The 20,027-nt window shown below is 34.1% G+C and overlaps 1 protein-coding gene across 1 annotated transcript; it reads left to right on the forward strand.

The window, feature by feature from the left end:
- Positions 1 to 5,961: 5,961 nt before the first annotated feature.
- On the forward strand, positions 5,962 to 7,656 carry LOC103451069 (protein LIGHT-DEPENDENT SHORT HYPOCOTYLS 1). The gene has a single exon (XM_008390500.3). The coding sequence runs from the start codon at positions 6,722 to 6,724 to the stop codon at positions 7,316 to 7,318; it is 597 nt and encodes a 198-aa protein (XP_008388722.2). The 5' UTR covers positions 5,962 to 6,721; the 3' UTR covers positions 7,319 to 7,656.
- The last annotated feature ends 12,371 nt before the right edge of the window (positions 7,657 to 20,027 follow it).

A 20,027-nucleotide genomic window follows, 5' to 3' on the forward strand; every position in this document is an offset into this window, starting at 1 on the left:
GCTCTTAGGCAATCTCCAACCGAATGATGGTCAAAGGGCTCCCTTTAGGCCTATAGCCCTGCAATAAATTATATTCTAATGAACAGTGTCAGACCATATTTTATATCATCTCTAACCAAAGGGGTCAAAGAGTTATAAGCCAAACATAATTTATTTTTTTACTTGAATTAATATGGTTAATTAAATTAAACTATCATATTAAAATAAGATTTTCGGACATATTTTGAGTGTCAAATGTCGCCAAATGAATAAGCTTCCGGATTTCTTATCTTTATATAATATCAATAATTTTTTAAATATGATTTCGAGTGACACATGTCGTTAACGTGAGTAACTCTCCAAATTTCTTATTTTTATGTAATCTCAATAATTTTTTGGATAGGATTTCGAGTGACATGTGTCGCTAAAGTGAGCAATGCTAAAGTGAAAAGTATGTGAGAAATGGTGTATGAATGATTTGGGTATTTATAGGAAAAAAATAGAATTTATTTTTTAAATTCGTCCAAAAATAAAATTCAAATTCCAACAGTAACATGACAGCAACATGACATCAGTTAGCCGTTGCTAGCTGGCGTCATGTTGACGCTAGGTAGTCGTTGGCATTCAGATGGGCTGGGTTGGAGGGCTAGCAAAATGTTAAGCTTGACATTCTGGTGCTAAAGGGCTGGCTGGCTGGTTGGAAATGGCTAGCCCGCTGGCCTGATTTGGGGGTTTTGGCCTGATAGGGCCCAAAAGCACTTTGGCCTAGTCCTCGGTTAGGGAAGATTTTCGTGTCATTCCGAACTATTTTTAGCTTTATGGTCCTTTGGGCGGGTCGGTTGAAGATGACCTTATAGACCCCCAAATGGACATTTAAGCAAAACTTGGACTATTTTTCTAAGGGGTTAATTTTCGTGATTGAAAATTTGAACAACGAACGTCACGACACACTTGGAAAGTGATGTGGTGGGACCCAAGCATGAGAACCTTGGATTAGAGATAGGTAGCCACCAAGACAACGGTGTAGGCCACCATCTTGCTCGTCTAACTGATCTGTGTTGGTCATTCGTGTTACCACCAGCTTGTAATTTGTATCAGTTGATTTAGGGCCTGGTCATCCTGTCTACCTTTGTAATGGTTCTGTTTCTATATTAATGCATTTCTATCGTTTCCATCAAAAAAATGTTTAACCATCTTGGTGGAGGGATTGTGATGAGAGAAGGTTGGGGTTTTTTATTAAATTTTTTTATATGAATTTTTAGGGTTAAAAATAGTTTTGTTCACTGTGTTACAGGTCAAAATTTATTTTAGTTACTGTGTTTTAAATTGAGCCAATCTGCTCACTGTGTTGTTAGGGTCTCTACTAGGTCTAGCGTAGTGGTGAGAGTCGGTATGGTGATGAACTGATGATAGGAGTAGATCTGCAGATGTGTTCAGAGTTCGATAGATGTATCCTAAAGAAAATATATAATAAACGGTATGCAATTGCTAATAGACAACTGTTAATGTAAATTTGTAATCAACATATAACATCACTAATTAAGTACCAAACCAATTAATTAAGTGAAGTGATTTTCATACACCATTTTAGCTCTTTACACACTCCCTCTTTATTGGCTATTAGATTTAATAAGTCAAACAAAATTAATGACAATGATTAAATAGGGATTATAAAGTTAAAAATGATATGTGAAAATCATTTTCTTTAATTAATAACCGAGTCTTGAAATTATGGGTACATAAAAAATAAAATTAAAAAGTAATGAACTAGGGAACTAGCTAGGGATGCTGTTGTTTTGGACATCAAAGCAATAATTTTCTATCAATCATATAAAGCAAACTAATCTCGACACACACGACACACGTTATAAGCCAAAAAAAGGATTAACAAAAACATTTTTGGTTGTCTGCTAAAAGCAGAAGTATTCGTTGGTTTCTGGTAATTTGCATGCATGCGATAGCTAGAGAGTCAATTCTAAAAGGACATGAACACGAGATAATTTTTTGGATGAGAGTTTATGGGGAATTTGCTATGAAGGTTCCTCGTTAATTTGTTGCTTTCTTGACTGTTTGTTTACAATCTGGGGACTTTTGAGCAGCACTCGCTCTCCATCTATTGACGACTTTTGCCTCTTAATTTGCCCTTTTGTAAGATTAATTAAGATTTTTCCTCAATTCTAGCACTAATCTAATGTAAGATAAATCAAATTACGAAGAGGTTAATTCAAACTTGAGATGGAAAAGAGCGTACCCATTTTTAGGGCTCGGTTAAGTACTTTTAAAATGAATTAAAATGTTTTTAGAAAAAAAATTGTTTTTAGGTTTCAAAAACACGTGAAATGTTTTCTGCAAGAAACACCAGTTATGTGCTTTTTCTAAGAAGCACTTTAAGTGATTTTTCAAGATTCACTTGCAACGTTACAAAGGATTGGTTTTAATAATATTTTTACAAAAGCACTTTCAGTGTTTTTTAAAGCAATTTCAAAAGAGCCTTTAATGATCTTAGCTTGAAATAATTTTATTTAGTTTTTTTTTTTTTACCAACTCATTTTGTTCCCTAATAAGAGACCGTGATTGGGCCACGGAAAGTAAAGAGTGTTAATTTGTTGGTGAATTATCTGCAAATGTTTTCCATTTTTTTAGCACAATGCTTGCTATAAGATGGATAATTAAGCTAGCAAACCTATGCAGTTCTTGGTTCTAACATGCTAGGACCGGTACTTGGAAGTTTATTGGGTAGCCCAATATTATAACAAAATTGTGGTAGTGCCAACTTAAATGATGGTTTGAGATTCCAAATGCAGGAAGTCTGTTCCTTACCATAAGTAGGAGGATGTAGAAGATTATCCAATTTTTTTAGTATGAAATTTGTATTCTACATTCGAGCAATTTTTTAGTGTAGTTTGAACACGGTATTTCATTAAAATTATAGAATAAGGTTTTGTTAGTTATTACTATGCTTTAAAAATGAGATTTATTAACAATGTCATGATGTCATATACTCTTATTATAATACGTTAAATGATATACTATGTAACTTATGTTGTTGGTAACCATAAAAAAGCTTCCTTAATTTCTTAGCTATCCAGAGTTCTCTTTTTCTTACTTTTACTAATCTTTGATTGATTAGTGCGTAATTACCGTTGACTATCAGGCTCGCTGTCTGCAAAAGCACCCTAAACTTACCACAGGTCTATTGTCCCTTAAACTTGCCAAACAAATTCCTTCAAAGTAATTCCCCAACAATTAAATGGAAACCACAAATAATTCTTCTTTCATGCAAAAAGATTTTTTTATGTGCTGGAAATACAGTTCAGTACATTAAATGTCATAATACAAGTAGTTAATTTTTTTTAAATATTTAACTATTTGTATTATAATATTGGTATATCAAACAGTATTTCTAGCACACTGAAAATTTTCTATTCGACGAAATATAAATTTTCTTGATTACAATCATGGTACATCTTTTGGATGAGATCATTGAAACGGGGGAAAGGTAATTGCTTTGAAATTTCCTGCATATATATGGTCCAGCATTAATCAATATATTGCTACATAACTTGCCATCATCTGTTCGTTCTCAATTACTTCGTACAAAAAGAAAAGCAACCTTCGATAATGACCCCCCATGCGGTAGATGGACTTTTTATGTCATATGGATATTTACGAAAATATTGTACAACAATTATTAATGTCGACAAAAAATTTACGCTAACTGCACTTAAGCATCAAACTGATTACAAATATATATCATTATCACTTAGCAACTCAAACTTTAAACCTACTTTATCCGAAGAAAAACAATAATTACTGAATTAAAAGCTAGTTGGTACCCTTGTGCAGTACATAATTAACACATATGTCAACTTGTGTTTAATAATTTTTTGCTTTACCATACTCGACAATTAAGGTTGCTTCATACTCAGCTCGTTAACAAGTTGATCTTAACTAGACTCTTAAACTTGTCTCAAGTGAATGTAACTCCGTTCACAATTTTAATTACGGTTTTATTATATGTTTATCATGTGCCAAGAAGTTACATCATAGATCGATAAGGTATAGGTATTTTGAAGCAACGCAACAAAAACAAAAGGATATCAACCGATAACCTTAGGATATAAAAGATATCCCTATAATATAAGAGTTTGGAATGCAACAACCTCAAAGTTTAATTATTATATATCGGTAATTATTCTACAGTCTTGCTCTTCTAAGGTCTTTATTTTAAGAAATTGTGTGGACCAAATGTATATTAGCCAAAAGTTTATATTAGTTTAGATCAAAATGTTTAAAATATTTGACAATTTAATAAAACAAAACCAACTTAAAAACCATGAAACAAAAGAAACTTATTTTCTTGTTTTGCTTTTATAGCAACATAAAACTTTAAAGTGGTTGAAATGATGTTTCGTCGGAAAAAAAAAAAGAAAAAAAAAAACCTATAATCGTCAAGAAACGGAATATGAATATATAAAAAAATCTCACATGTACACGAAAAAAATGATTTTGACCCGTACGTCTTGTAGTTCTCTTCTATATAACGCATTATGGACCAAAATTGAATTTAAGGGTTCAGGAATACAAAGAATGAATTAAGTTGTTCCTAAACTTACACCATGCAATTGAACTACTTTTTGATACCATCAGTTTTTTTGTCCACGATATTAAGAGAGACGGGTTTAAGTTAAACTATCCAATACGTTAGCCATCATTTTTATCGAGCTCATTATTGATGAGAGTCAAACACAAAATTTCATTTATAAATAAAGAAAATATTATTATGTCCCAGTACCAGTGAGTCAATGACACATAATATGTATCTTTGGATTGCGTTTGATATAGATGATTAACTTGGATATGACTATTCACTGTATCAAAAGTATTTTAAAGGAAGAAATTAATGACAAATTTTTTATTTTGTCAAATTAAAGAGGTTACTCATAAATAATAGTTGTTGCTTTCAATCCTATTATTTTTATGGAGATTAATAGAGATATCTTTTTCATATAAGTAACCTTAGACCATCTCCAACCGAATGTTGGCCAGATGGCTCGTTGTAGCCCTCTAACCCTCCAAGATATTAATATTTTAACGAATAGTACAGGGTCATATTTACCTTCATCTCCAACCAAGTGCCAAAGGGTCATAGGACTCGTTTTAGCTCTGTCACAAAAAACTATCTCCAACAGAGAGCCAAAGGGCCAATATAATTTATTATTTAAATTTAAAAACTACAACAACTTAAATTTAAAAACAACAACTTAAATTTAAAAGCTACAACTTATATTTAAAAACTACAACTTAAATTTAAAAAAGACAAATTAAATTTAAAAACTACAAATATGAGAATTGAAATGGTGAAACATTCGTAAGGAATAATGAATGAATGGTTTAGGTATTTATAGAGAAAAAAAATAGAATTTTTAAGAATTTAAAAAAAAAATTGGCCCAAAAAACCAAAAAAAATAAAAATTGAATCCAACGGTAACTGGTGTCAGCTAGCCGTTGGATTCAAAAATTTGTTTAAGCATTCCTGTCAGATATAACTGACATGAATGCTAACATTTCTGGTCAGCCCGGGGCTGGTTGGATTAGGTCAGCCCTTTGGCTATTTCAAATTCCGTGGGGCCCACAAACCCTCTAGCCTAGCCCTCGGTTAAAAATGATTTTCAAGCTAGTTTCGACCCTCGAGATCCTTCGGTTGGAGATGATCTTAAATAAAAAATTCGTCGTCCAATTTTTTTTAAATGCTTTTAATATATTGAATAGTCAAGTTAATTCTCTCTATGAAATAAAACATTAATGTGATAATTCACTTCTCATTTTCAAATTTTTTTTTATCAAAAGAAGTTAAATAAAGAAAAAAAAAATGTAGTGGGATAGTTCTGTGATTGCATGCACGCGCATAAGAGAGGGAGTGTTGGTGTTCATATATAAATGTCAGTGAGCCAATGGTCACCATCAAGGTCTGCCCACTGCCTAACTTGTCCTAGTAAGGCAAAACACATTTCCTGTTAACTTTACTTCTTCCTGCTAACTTTATTTCAACTCTCAGTCTTCAACAACACAGACTCTGCAACCCCTCTCTCTTCCCTTCCTTTCATCATTCATCACTCTTCAAGTCTTGAGATCTTTAAATCTTGACTACTACTACAAATCTGTCTCAATCTCTCTCTCTCTCTCTCTCTCTCTATTAGTAGTTGAGTAATCTCAGTTTGAAGTTGTTCCTTGTAAGAAATCATCCATCTTCTTGCAGCAGCACTTGACTGTTTTTCAAACTAAGTTTTCCCCAAAACAGATAGTAATCATGATGAAGTAGATTCTTCTCTATTTTCCTTAAGATCCCAAATCTAAGTTTAATTAAGTTCCCAAACACCCCACTTTTTTTCCAATTTATTCCCTATCTCTCTCCATCTGACAAATTATATTTATGGAAGCCATGCAAAATCTAGCATTTATCTTCTTTTGGGTAAGTTAATAACTTCCTCATTTGCACCTATTTGATACCACAACTGAATTTACTCTCTCTCAACTCATCCAAACAAGCAAAACCTCTCTCTCTCTCTTGAAGCACTACCATTGGTCCATTACTCTCACTCATCACCTATGCACAAGTAGCTAGCTAGACAAGAGAGAGAGAGAGAGAGAGAAACCCTAGAGTAAGAGAGATCAAGATCCTAGAGAGAAACCCTACAAATTTCACCCTCCAAATAACCAAAATCTCACCTTTCGTTTTCCCATGGATTTAGTTTCAAACCCTATTTCCAACAACCCCAGCATCACCTTTGAAACCCCTATAATCAACAATACCATGGCCATGATCTCTCCCCCATCCTCAGCAATATCCACAACCCCCACCACTCCCAGCCGCTACGAAAACCAAAAGCGGCGGGACTGGAACACCTTCTGCCAGTACCTCCGGAACCACAGGCCGCCGCTGTCGCTCCCGATGTGCAGCGGAGCTCACGTACTTGAGTTCCTCCGGTATCTCGACCAGTTCGGCAAAACCAAGATCCACAACCAGAACTGCCCATTCTTCGGCCTCCCAAACCCACCTGCTCCCTGCCCCTGTCCGCTGAGGCAGGCGTGGGGCAGCCTGGACGCCCTCATTGGCCGCCTTCGAGCTGCCTATGATGAGCACGGCGGGAGGCCTGAAGGCAATCCCTTTGGAGCCAGAGCTGTGAGGCTCTACTTGCGTGAAGTTCGTGATTTCCAGGCAAAGGCAAGAGGGGTTAGTTATGAGAAGAAGAGGAAGAGGCCCAACAATAACAACCCAAAGTCTAGCATGAGTACGGCCATGATCACAAGTTCTGCTTCTACAACTACAACAAGTTAGTCCGGAGGGAAGAAATTAAAGTAAAATTAATCAAAAATGCAGAAGCAGTCATTTGGGGTATAATATTCCTCTCTTTTCTTATATTATTCTGTATATCTATATCGATATATAAAATATTCTAGCTAGTTAGATTGTTCCCTTTTTGTGCACAAAAAAGGAAATGGTCTAATGAACTCTTTTGTGATATGTTATTGAAATGTTGAAAGTGCTTTTCTGTGTCTGAAAAAAGAAACGGGAATGCATACTTTTGGGTTTTGGGGCTTGACCCTTTCGTGTTGCATGATTGTATTTGAAGCACAATATCAGATCATCAATGAATTAATAGATTTCCATTGTTATTCCTACCTTTTATATTAGTTATTTGTTTCTGGTTAGAATAATATTTAACTATTCAAATGACGTGTAAGAGTTTCTATTCATAATTGTTTGTTGCTGATTGATCAAACTTCGTGTTTATAAACCACGCCACAAAGATTGCCTCTACAAATGGATTGAATCAGATTCAAGCCGGGGAAATGGTTGAATTTGCGGCGGTGTGAAAGGAGTAGTATTGAATCTTGAGACTGAGAATGTAGGGAGTTTTGTCTTAGTAGTGGTACAGCTATTAAAAAATTTAAAACTAATGTTGATAAGTCATCAAAATATGTAAAAATTGATGAACTTAATTGGGGAAAGTATTACGAATTGTTTATTTATGTATTTACTACTTAGTTTTAATTTACTCTTTTCATAGATTTTTACATAATAATTCATAACGAAAATAGTTCTGTTTATATAACAAAAAACTCTGTAATTCGAAGACAAATTATTTTGAGTTGGAATTGTTACTCATTTGAGAAACGAAGCATTTTTTTTTATTATAAAAAGTTATCGAAATGATTTTTCAAATTTAATTTCTAAAATGATTAGTTTTTATCAATAATGATTTTAATTGATTTAATTGATAATTGTATTAGTCAAATTTTAATTTATTATTCATATCTGTCTCTTCTCTTATAATATATTATCTAGAACTTAAATGTACAATTTTAAGTGGATGTCTCACATTATCAATCAAATTAACCCACAATACACATGTTTGCCTCTCTAGTGGGTAACTATATATGTTCATATAATAATAGGAAATTTTAACGAAAAATTTCTGATACCGTTTACTTTAACGAAAAATCATATTTTTACATTAAAGAGTTAATTTTTGTACTATTTATTTTATTTTTTATTTTATTCTTATCATTAAAATTCAATGGGATTGCTATTTTCCATTTTTAACTTATAACTGGATTTGAATCACTGAAGAGAATAAGCTCTTAATCTCTCTCTCACATGATAAAAAAACAGTCTCTCTCTCTCTCTCATGACAGAAATATTTTAAAGATTTCCCTCTCTTTCCCTCCATCACCACACACACATGCGCATATGTTATATGTTATACATACATATTGTAATTATAAAAGGAAATTAGTATGGATGATTCATGAATGACAGATCTATTTATATATAAAGAGAGGAAAAGGTGAATCGTGTTTTGGTGTCACCAAACTTAAACAAAAAGAATTGGACAAAAATGCTTCCAAAACAAAAAACTTTAAAAGCATTCCAATATAATGATCAAATAAGGCAAGGATATTTTAGTTATTTTAATAGTATTTTTTTTAATAATTAAAATTTTTATGGTGTTTTTTTTTAAGTAGTACTTCATAATGGGCTAGTAATAATGTGATTCAATTTCTTTATTTTTAAACACGATCAAAACATTTTAAGATGCGTGTAATGCTGATTATAAAAAGGGAACTTTAACGAAAATCACCCGGTACTGTTCACTTTAACGAAAAACCACATTTTTACACTAAAAAGTCAATCTTGGTACTATTCACTTTACCCTTTATTTTGTCCTTATCATTAAAACTCAAAGTTTTCAAGCCCTTTTCATTAGTTTTCCTTTATAAAAAAGGTCATTCACATGCAGATAATAATGTGATTGAATTAGTTGTCAAATGATTTTTTTTTAACAAACGATATTATCTACATTAAGGGGGAGATGGTGGGCTTAGCTTTACAATAGGCTAGCAATAATGTAATTCAATTAGTTGTTTATTAAATATTATTTTCTCTATTTTAAACACGTTCAAAACATCTTAAGAGACGTGTAATGCTAGTTATAAAAAAAAGTCTTTCATACGCGGATTATAGTGTGATTAAATTAGTTGTCAAATGATTTTTTTTAACAAACGATATTATCTTACACTAAGGGGAAGGGGTTGACTTAGCCTTACAAAGGTTAGCAATAATATGATTTAATCAGTTTATTAAATATTATTTTCTCTATTCTTAATTTAAATTATATTCAGACAGATTTTATTATGTGAATTCAATTGTTTTAATTGATTTATAAGGGATTTCTTCTAGCTTATCTAAGACTATTCATTTATTTCAAATATTTGATTTTTTTTGTCAATTTACGTATATAAATACATTTAAAATGTGTAAATTACGGTAATAATTCAAAAAATACCTTATGCACTAATTATAGAAGTGGAAAGCTCACGAGCCTAAACATAGTCAAATCTGGTTAGGTATTGGTTTAGGGAAGATAATCTTTTATTAGATCTATAATTTGGCAAAAAGACAAAGCCTAGATTATCTTTGCTAGCTGTTGGTGATGCCACCTCAAAGACGAATGTTGAAAAGAAAATTATATTAATCAATCAAATTTGAGGCAATAAAAGATTGGAAATTTGGGACTCTGTTTATTTCTAAGAGAAATCTTCGATGAACTAACTTTTCAAATCAAATTTATAAATTATATAACGCGTAACTGATAAAAATAAATACGTTAATTTATAATTAAATAATAAATTAATTATTAAAAATTACGTCGTATAATTTATAAAAATTAGTCTAAAATCAGTTACAATTATCATATTTTTAATACACCTGGACAAACAATTCTTTAAATTAATCAATTTCTTTGCATATATGGTATGGTAGGCTGATGTCGGGCAACCCTTTTGGTTTTGAGAGTATCTGATTAAAATGTCACCTTTCAAGGGTTTATTAGTTTAATATTATATTTTCAATCTCTAAACAGGCAAGCTCTAGAAACCAGAAATCGACATTTTATGTCCCTCTTTCTGTGGGCGTCTGGCGGTGTACAAAAACTACTTATGCTCTGAGAATCTTTCTTTTATTTCTTGATTTTTTTTGTGACTTGGTTAATTGATGCTTATAGGGCAACTGATGGACAGAGCGGGCTATGAAGGTGTACAAGAGGTGCCACCGCACAGGGCCCACAATTCGGAAGAATCTTTAAATTTTAATTACATGTATACAGATGCATATAAAATATATTAGATACAAAAGATAATCTTATATATGGTTCTAGTGCAAGCGGTTTAGCTCTTCTTTTTTATAGCCCATGTGCTAGGTTCGAATCCCAGTGACATTGTTTTATTATATTTTTTAAGCTTTTGCAAATTTGTAAAAATGAGATACCAAAAAGGCATCCAACGTGTATCGAACTTAGGACCTTTAAAGGTAAGGAAAAACATCTGGCTGACCAAACAACTTATTTTTGTTGTAGTAACTTGTAATATTTTAGTTTTATAGATGAAAAAATTGAAAAAAAATAATAATAAATAAATATAACATTAAAAAAATGAAGGGCCTCCATCTAGATTTTGCATAGGGCCCTCAATACTCAGGGTCGACCTTGTGATGGAGACTAAGATTTCATATCCATCATATGACAAAATAAAATATAATTAGCATATAAGAGTTTTACTTTTACTATCATCGAAGTCTTTTGTGATAATACTCAATATCTAGTAATAAATGGTTAAGTTGAGATAATATTGGTGGTAGACCATGCTTGGGTCTAGAGAGTTTATCATGGTATAAGAGCAGACTATTTTCTAGACATCTCCTGGGCCCGAGTTACAGGTCCGAACATACTTCCTGAAGTTGTACTTTCGAAAAAATGTGTGAGATCCAACTTAAGGCAACTGAATGATTGGGCCTTCCTAAAGATTGACGTTGGCTTCAGAGACTAAATATTGATAGACAAGGCTTGTGAAAAGATTGACGTTTATTTTGGTACAACGACTTGACCAGTTCTTGATGTGAGAATTGGTTTCCCTTGTGACCCCGTGTGTGGCTAATCGTGAGGGGGCTTGTTGGATAATAAGATTTCACATTGGTCATATGATAAAATAATATACAATATCACTAAGGCCTTTTGTGATAAAACCCAACATCAAGTAATAGATGGTTAAATTAAAATAATATCGATGATATAGGTGATAGACCATGCTTGGATCTAAAATGTTTATCCGCAACAAACCAACCTAACATGCATTGATTAAACGTACTAATTGAACTTCTAATGACCATTTAGGAATTATCTTTGGTTTTATGAGATTAAAAAATGAGATTGTTTGGCAAGAACATGTGAACACCACCCCTCACCCTGCCCTAGATTGTCATCTAAAATTTACTGTTAGAGTTGTACTGCTGAACTTGAACATTCCATATGCATTGTCACACAATTATTGGGCACAATATATAGAATATGACCGTATCATTGATAAGGTTAGTATATTTAAGGCTATTGTGTAAAAGTTATGAGAGTCACTTAGTACAATAGTTTAGGGGCATTTCTTTTTACTTGTAAGTGAGAAGTTTTATGTTCGATTCACGCCAAGGATGAATTTGTACCACATTATTATGCTTGGATCTAAAAAGTTTATCCGCAACAAACCAACCTAACATTCATTGATTAAACGTACTAATTGAACTTCTAATGACCATTTAGGAATTATCTTTGGTTTTATGAGATTAATAAATGAGATTGTTTGGCAAGAACATGTGAACACCACCCCTCACCCTGCCCTAGATTGTCATCTAAAATTTACTGTTAGAGTTGTACTGCTGAACTTGAACATTCCATATGCATTGTCACACAATTATTGGGCACAATATATAGAATATGACCATATCATTGATAAGGTAAGTATATTTAAGGCTATTGTGTAAAAGTTTTGAGAGTCACTTAGTACAATAGTTTAAGGGCATTTCTTTTCACTTGTAAGTGAGAAGTTTTATGTTCGATTCACACCAAGGGTGAATTTGTACCACATTATTGCTAGTCCATTGTAAGGCTTAGCCCACTCTCCCACCCGCTTAATATAGATAATATCGTTTGTTTCAAAAAAAAAAAAAGTTATGAGATAACAAGAGATTTAGTTATGCTTTCATATTGGTGCTTTGTTTATGGTTGGTTTCCAAATTAATGTACTCATATTTATATGGTAAGTTTAGTTTTAAATGTGTACCACTACGTTTAAGTAAATTTTATTATTATCGGTTTTATGTATGTCGGTTTTACTCATGCATATTTTACAAAGATTTCACTGCACTCTATCTATTTGGACAGAAAAAAATTATCATAATGTGTTACTAAAAAGAAATTATTATATGTGGTTATATAGGTGAATAGATTTTAGGTGCATCAAAATTAGTGGAATTATCTCTAATTTTAATGGGAAAAAAAAATTGCCTCTAATTTTCGTATAATTGCATTTGGGGATTTCAAAATGCTAGAAGGTGCTCAAAAGTAATATTTTGTGCATTTTGAACAAGCGCTATTATCTACAATAATGGAGTGGGAGAGTGGGCTAAGTCTCATAATGGACAAACCATAATAATACGATTCAAATTTATCTTTAATGAGAATCAAACATAAGATCTCTAAGTTATAAGTGAAGAACAATACCACGTAGTAACAAATGACATTTTTTGTGCATTTAACCCAAGGATAATGGATGAGCTAATTCCCCTCTTGCGAATAACGTATCTTGACCATCCTAATTTTCTAATCGGAACCATTCAATTTCTTAATCTTCATTTGAAGATTATCCCTACAAAAAATTATTTCTATCAGAACAAATCAACGGTGTAGACATTAAATAATATATTCATGATGAACCGTTCATTTATTTATCACGTTAAGATGACTAAATGATCTCATATTTGAATAATTTTTATAAGAGTAATTTTATTCGGTCAAAATACATTATTTCCAAATAGAAAAATATGTGCATCCCTCGTATAGAATATGCAAGTATTATTTCTAAATGCAATGACAATTGATGTATTAGTTAAAATCTACCAAATTACGAAAATATAGAAATGTATAGTCTGAATAGTGGGGGCACTGAAGCACCTCAATCTGAATGACATTTTTGTTATAAATAGGCAAAATTTATAAAGATAACTTTTACTCTAGACAGGAACGAAGCAGTTGCAGATTATTATACCAACACAAGCTGTTGCAGAGGAAGTAATGTATATTATTGCTATTAGATGTTTTTCTCTTCCAAGTCTAATTTGATCAAATGTAGTGGTCTATTTATAGAGCAACCTTATAGGAAACAAACAAATGACACTATTAAACTTGTGAGTCTATACTATACACATGTGATACTTTACTATACACATGTGGGCAAACATACCCATTATTTACAACACTCCCCCTTGGATGCCTATATATCAACATCAATTGCCTCATTAAAACCTTGCTTGGAAAAACCCAGTGGGAAAAAACCATAGCGAAGGAAAAAGAATACAACTTTACCCCGATGGTGTTGAGCATGCCTATGTTGCCTCGTTAAAACCTTGATAGGAAAAATCCAGTGGGGGAAATCCTAAGCGAAGGAAAAAGAGTACAACATGCATGTATCATGGATGCTCCCACTGAATTGTATCTCCCCCTGATTCTGCATTCTTCAAATTTGTAAGCCGACGTAATTCGATTCCCTGCACCAACTTCTGAAATGTGCACTTTGGTAGAGATTTGGTGAACAAGTCTGCTAAATTTTCATTGTAACAGATTTGTCTGACTTCAATAACTTTAGCGTTCTGAAGCTCATGTGCGCTGAAAAATATTGGAGATATGTGTTTAGTCTTATCACCTTTGATGAATCCTTCCTTCATCTGGGCGACACAGGCTGCATTATCTTCATGGATGACAGTTGGAGTGTTTGTCTTTGAAGGTAGACCACATGAATTCCGGATGTGATGGATCATTGATCTTAACCAGGAGCATTCACGACTTGCTTCATGTAAAACAATTATTTCCGAGTGATTAGAAGATGTAGCAACTAGCGTTTACTTCGTTGATCGCCATGAAATTGCAGTATCTCCATTAGTGAACACATATCCATTTTGTAAGCGGGCTTTATGTGGATCGGAGAGAAAATCAGTATCTGCGTATCCAACAAGGATTTGTTCATTTGTGGGCTTGTCTGAGTAGAAGATATCCATATCTGTTGTCCCACGAAGGTATCGTAGAACATTTTTTACTCCCTTCCAATGACAAATTGTTGGAGCAGAGCTGTACCTAGCTAACAAGTTAATTGAAAAAGCTATATCTGGTCTAGTACATTGTGCTAAATACAATAAAGCACCTATTACGCTCAAATATGGTACTTCTGGACCAAGGACCAGTTCATCATCGTCTTTTGGACGAAATGGATCTTTCTTAATGTCCAAAGAACAAACGACCATTGGGGTACTAAGTGGATAAGCCTTGTCCATGCCAAATCGCTTCAGTATTTTTTCAATCTAAGCTGATTGATGGACTAAAATTCCATTAACACAATGCTCGATCTGCAGGCCGAGACAATATTTGGTTTTTCCAAGGTCTTTCATTTCAAATTCGCTGTTCAGATAGTCAGCAGTTTTGTTGAGCTCTTCAGGGGTTCCAACTAGGTTCATATCATCGACGTATACTGCCATTATAGCAAATCCAGTATTTGATTTCTTAATGAACACACAAGGGCAGATGCCATTGTTGGCATATCCTTCTTTAATCAAATACTCACTGAGACGATTATACCACATTCGCCCAGATTGTTTCAGCCCATACAGTGATCGCCTTAATTTGATTGAGAACATACCTCATGGTTTATTAGTTGCTTCAGGAAACTTAAGTCATTATGGGACTTTCATATATATGTCAGCATCTAATTCTCCATATACATACGCGGTGATGACATCCATAAGTCGCATGTCAAGTTTTTCTGAAATCACTAAACTTATTAAGTAACGGAACGTAATTGCGTCCATTACAGGAGAGTATGTCTCTTCATAATCAATTCCAGGTCTTTGTGAAAAATCTTGTGCAATGAGTCGTGCTTTATATCTTGCAATCTCGTTTTTCTCGTTGCGTTTCCTTGTGAATACCCATTTGTAACCTACGGGGTTCACACCAGGCGGGGTTTGGACTATTGGTCCAAAAACACTTCGATTTTCCAAGGAATTTAATTCTGCCTGGATTGCATCTTTCCACTTAGGCCAATCTTGTCTCTATCTGCATTCATCAACAGAGCGGGGCTTAATATCATCACTTAATACAATTTCAGTGGCTATTGCAAATGCAAACATGTCGTCGATGATTATTTCATTTCGATCCCACAATTCATTAGTACATGAATAATTTATGGATATTTCTTTGCTTTCATGTACTTTTGTCTCTTCAGGGACATGTGTCTCATTAAGGACATTTTCTTTTTCTGGAAGTACAGAATCATGAATTGTGGATTTATCATTCAATTTCTTTTCTTGAATGATATCATTTGGGTTCAACTGTGCCCTCATCTTTCTCTTTCGAGGGGCTGAATCTTTTGAACCTGGAAGTCTACCACGCTTTAGGTGTGCACTGGATGAATCATTCGCTACCACTTTATTTTGTCCAATAGGGACATCGATTCTTGCAGGTGCGGTTGCAGCTGGTATATGTGACTTTGTCACTTTCGAAGCATCATTAAATGCATCTGACATTTGATTAGCGGTACCTTAAAGATGAACGATCATTTTCACTTCGTTTTCACATTGAGTGCTTCGTGGATCAAAATGAGATAAGGTGGGAACAACCCATGTCAGTTCTTGTCGTTCTTCTAGAACGGTCTTTTCTCCCCCTAACGACGGGAAAACTGTCTCATCAAAATGACAATCAGCAAAACGAGTTGTAAACATATCACCAGTCAAATGTTCCAAATATGTAATGATGGATGGTGAATCAATACCCACATAGATTCCCAGTCTGCGCTGAGGTCCCATTTTAGTTCGTTGTGGCGGTGCAATAGGCACATAAACAACACAACAAAAAACTCGTAAATGTGAAATATTTGGCTGATGTCCAAACATGACTTGTATTGATGAGTATTGGAGGTTGGCTATGGGTCTCAGTCGAACCAATGATGATGCATGTAAGATGGCATGTCTCCATGCAGAGACTGACAATTTTGTTTTCATGAGCAGAGTGCGGGTTATTAATTGAAGCCGCTTGATAAATGCCTCTGCTAAACCATTTTGGGTATGGACATGAGGAATATGATGTTCAACATCAATGTCCAATGTCATGCAGTAATCATCAAAGGTTTGAGACATAAATTCACCAGCGTTATCAAGTCGAATGGACTTAATGAGATGATCTGGGAACTATGCTCACAACTAATTATCTGAGTAAGAAGTCTCGCAAAAGCTACATTTCGAGTAGACAATAAGCAAACATGTGACCATCGGGTAAATGTATCAACCAAAACCGTAAAATATCGAAATGGTCCACAAGGTGGTTGAATAGGTCCATAAATATCCCCTTGAATTCTTTGCAAAAATGATGGGGATTCATCATCAACCTTTAGTTGTGATGGTCTAATTACCAACTTCCCTTGGGAACAAGCCTTGCAAGGGTTATCATTTGAGACATCAATGTGTCTGCTCAATAATGGATATTCATTAGAGTTGGTAATGATTCTACGCATCATGGTAGATCCTGGATGACCTACACAGTCATGCTAAAGCACGTAAACCTTTGAATCAATGAACTTCTGGTTCATGACAGTATATGCCTTAACTGTCTTTATGTATGTATAATACAATCCACTCGATAAACCATGCAACTTCCAATATACGATTCTGGGTATCATTGGAGGTAATGCATAAATATTCCACATTTTCTACACTTTTCGTTTCAATGTGGTATCCATTTAGACGTATGTCTTTAAAACTCAACAAATTTCGAATGGATTGAGTAGCATATAATGCATTCTTTATGGATAGTATTGTTCCATTGGGTAACCTAATTTGGGCTTTTCCTGAGCCTTCAATTACATCAGATTGCCCTGATATTGTTGTTACCTTTACTTTTGCAAGTACCAAATTTGAGAAATACTTTCGATCTCGAAGTATTGAATGCGTGGTTGCGCTGTCTGCAAGACAAAGGTCTCTGTCATTGCTCTTGTTTTGAGAATAACCATAATTTTTATCTATGTTCTCTAACTAAAGAAAAAACAGTTTATTCATACTGGAATACTACTTTTATTGAATTGAAAATACGAGCATTAAACCACAAGTACAAATAACAAGAGTACATTAAATATAAATAATTCAATCGGACCCATAAACTTCATTTCCTATTTCATTGATAAAGTTTGTAGCATCCAGGTGGATTGTGTTTAACTGTCCTGATAAATTGGTCACTGGAGCAGGTGTTTCCATTGGTTGAGCTTGGTCGAAGAAATTGATCTCGACACCCTTCTCCTTGAAGGAGGCTTGATACAATTCCACCATATGCTTTAGGATGCGACAAATACGTGCCCAATGTCCGTTGCCACCATACCTATGGCAACCTCCTTCAGGATTTCTAGGAGTGTTCATATGAGCTTTTCCTTTCTGACGATTTGCATTTTTAAAGCTCGGGCCTGGATTATGCCTTCTGGTTGTGAAACTAGACTCCATGATTCTTGCATTTCCCTTTCCACCGGCCTTGCTTGTGACCACGTCCTCGTTTGTAATTATTGCCACGGGAGGATATGATATTCCTTTCAAGGGAAGCAGCATTCATTTCTGGGAACGGGGCTGATCCAGTAAGTCGAGAATTATGGTTCTTCATCAGGAGCTCATTGTTCTGTTCAGCTACCAAGAGCACAGATATCAGCTGGTTGTATTCAGTGAAGCCTCACGCTCTATACTGCTGCTGCAGAAGCATGTTAGAGGCATGGAATGTCCTGAAAGTCTTTTCCAATAACATCTCCTTAGTAATAGTATCCCCACAGAGCTTCATCTGAGAGGTAATTCTGAACAACGCCGAATTGTACTCAGCCACTGACTTGAAATCCTGGATCCTTAGGTGAGTCCAGTCATAGCGAACTCTTGGAAGAATCACCGTTGTCTGGTGATTGTATCTGTTTCTCAAGGCCTTCCAGAGGACTAACGGATCTTCAACCATTAAGTACTTGCTCTTTAATGCCTCATCAAGATGGCGACGAATAAAAATCATAGCATTTGCCCGATCTTGAGAGGATGAGATGCTCTCTTCCCTGATGGTATCTCCAAGATTCGTTGCTTCCAGATAGATCTTGGTATCCAGTACCTATGTAAGGTAATTCTTTCCAGTAATGTCCAGGGCAGCAAAATCAAGCTTTGCTAAGTTTGCCATTTTCTTTTCTGAAAGAAAAATGAGGTGTGTAAGAACTTGCAATAATATGTGTTCTGGAAGAATATATTGTTAGAACTTCTGTTTCTTACAAATTTTTGATCTTTAGGCCAAAATGATAAGTACTTGAAACTTCAGGCTCGAGATTTACATGATTAATGAGAAGGGCAATTGTACTGCACCATTCTCATCGAAACAAGTATAGGATGAACGATTATTCCGCACTACTTTAAACAGCAGGAAAATTTAAATATGTAGAGCAAGGTGGACGATTATACCGCACCACCTAAAATTGCGATAAAATTTAAATATGCAAAGCAGGGTTGATGATTATTCCACACCACCTAAAATTGCGATAAAATTAAATAGCAGGTAAATTTAAATATGCAGGATAGGGTAGGCGATTATACCGCTCCATATAAAATTTGTAGTAAAATTAGATCTGCAATCCAAGATAAGCGATGATTATGCACCATCTTGGATTGCATAAATAAACACTGAGTTAATAGTCAAGAGTTACACCAAACAAGAAATCAAAAATATAAGTAACAGTTAGGTTGAGAACTAGAAGTAAACATGGTGCAAAAAGTTCTTCGCGAGAGTATATCCAGCAATTGAGGCAGAGGAAGAAGAAGAACAGAAAAAACCTTAGAGGAAGCTTTTTTTTTTTCTTTCGGTGAAGGGAAATGAGAAATAATTAGAGAGTCGTGCTGATAACGTGTTATAAATAGGCAAAATTTATAGAGATAACCTTTACTCTGGACAGGAACGAAGCAGTTGCAAATTATTATACCAACACAAGCTGTTGCAGAGGAAGTAATGTATATTATTGCTATTAGATGTTTTTCTCTTCCAAGTCTAATTTGATCAAATGTAGTGCTCTATTTATAGAGCAACCTTATAGGAAACAAACAAATGACACGATTAAACTTGTGAGTCTATACTATACACATTACTATACACATGTGGGCAAACATACCCATTATTTACAACACTTTTTTTGTTTTTTGTTTTTTTTTTTACCTTTTTTTTTTGTTTTGTATCGTGGTGTGGGGATAAAACCTAGGACTTCAAGTACAAAGTAAATGGATGAGGATCCCATCCGGATCCAAATGGTGGGGATCCTAGGGATCCTCACATCCTAACCGTTTATCGTATATTGTGCGATCAGAAATCATTTGAATTTTATTATTTAAAATTAAACATAAATAGTAC

Source organism: Malus domestica, chromosome 12, assembly GCF_042453785.1.
Source record: "Malus domestica chromosome 12, GDT2T_hap1".
NCBI lineage: Eukaryota > Viridiplantae > Streptophyta > Magnoliopsida > Rosales > Rosaceae > Malus > Malus domestica.

Bases quoted from the DNA above. Each gene is read 5' to 3' on its own strand.
- LOC103451069 (XM_008390500.3), top strand. From the start codon at position 6,722: ATGGATTTAGTTTCAAACCCTATTTCCAACAACCCCAGCATCACCTTT.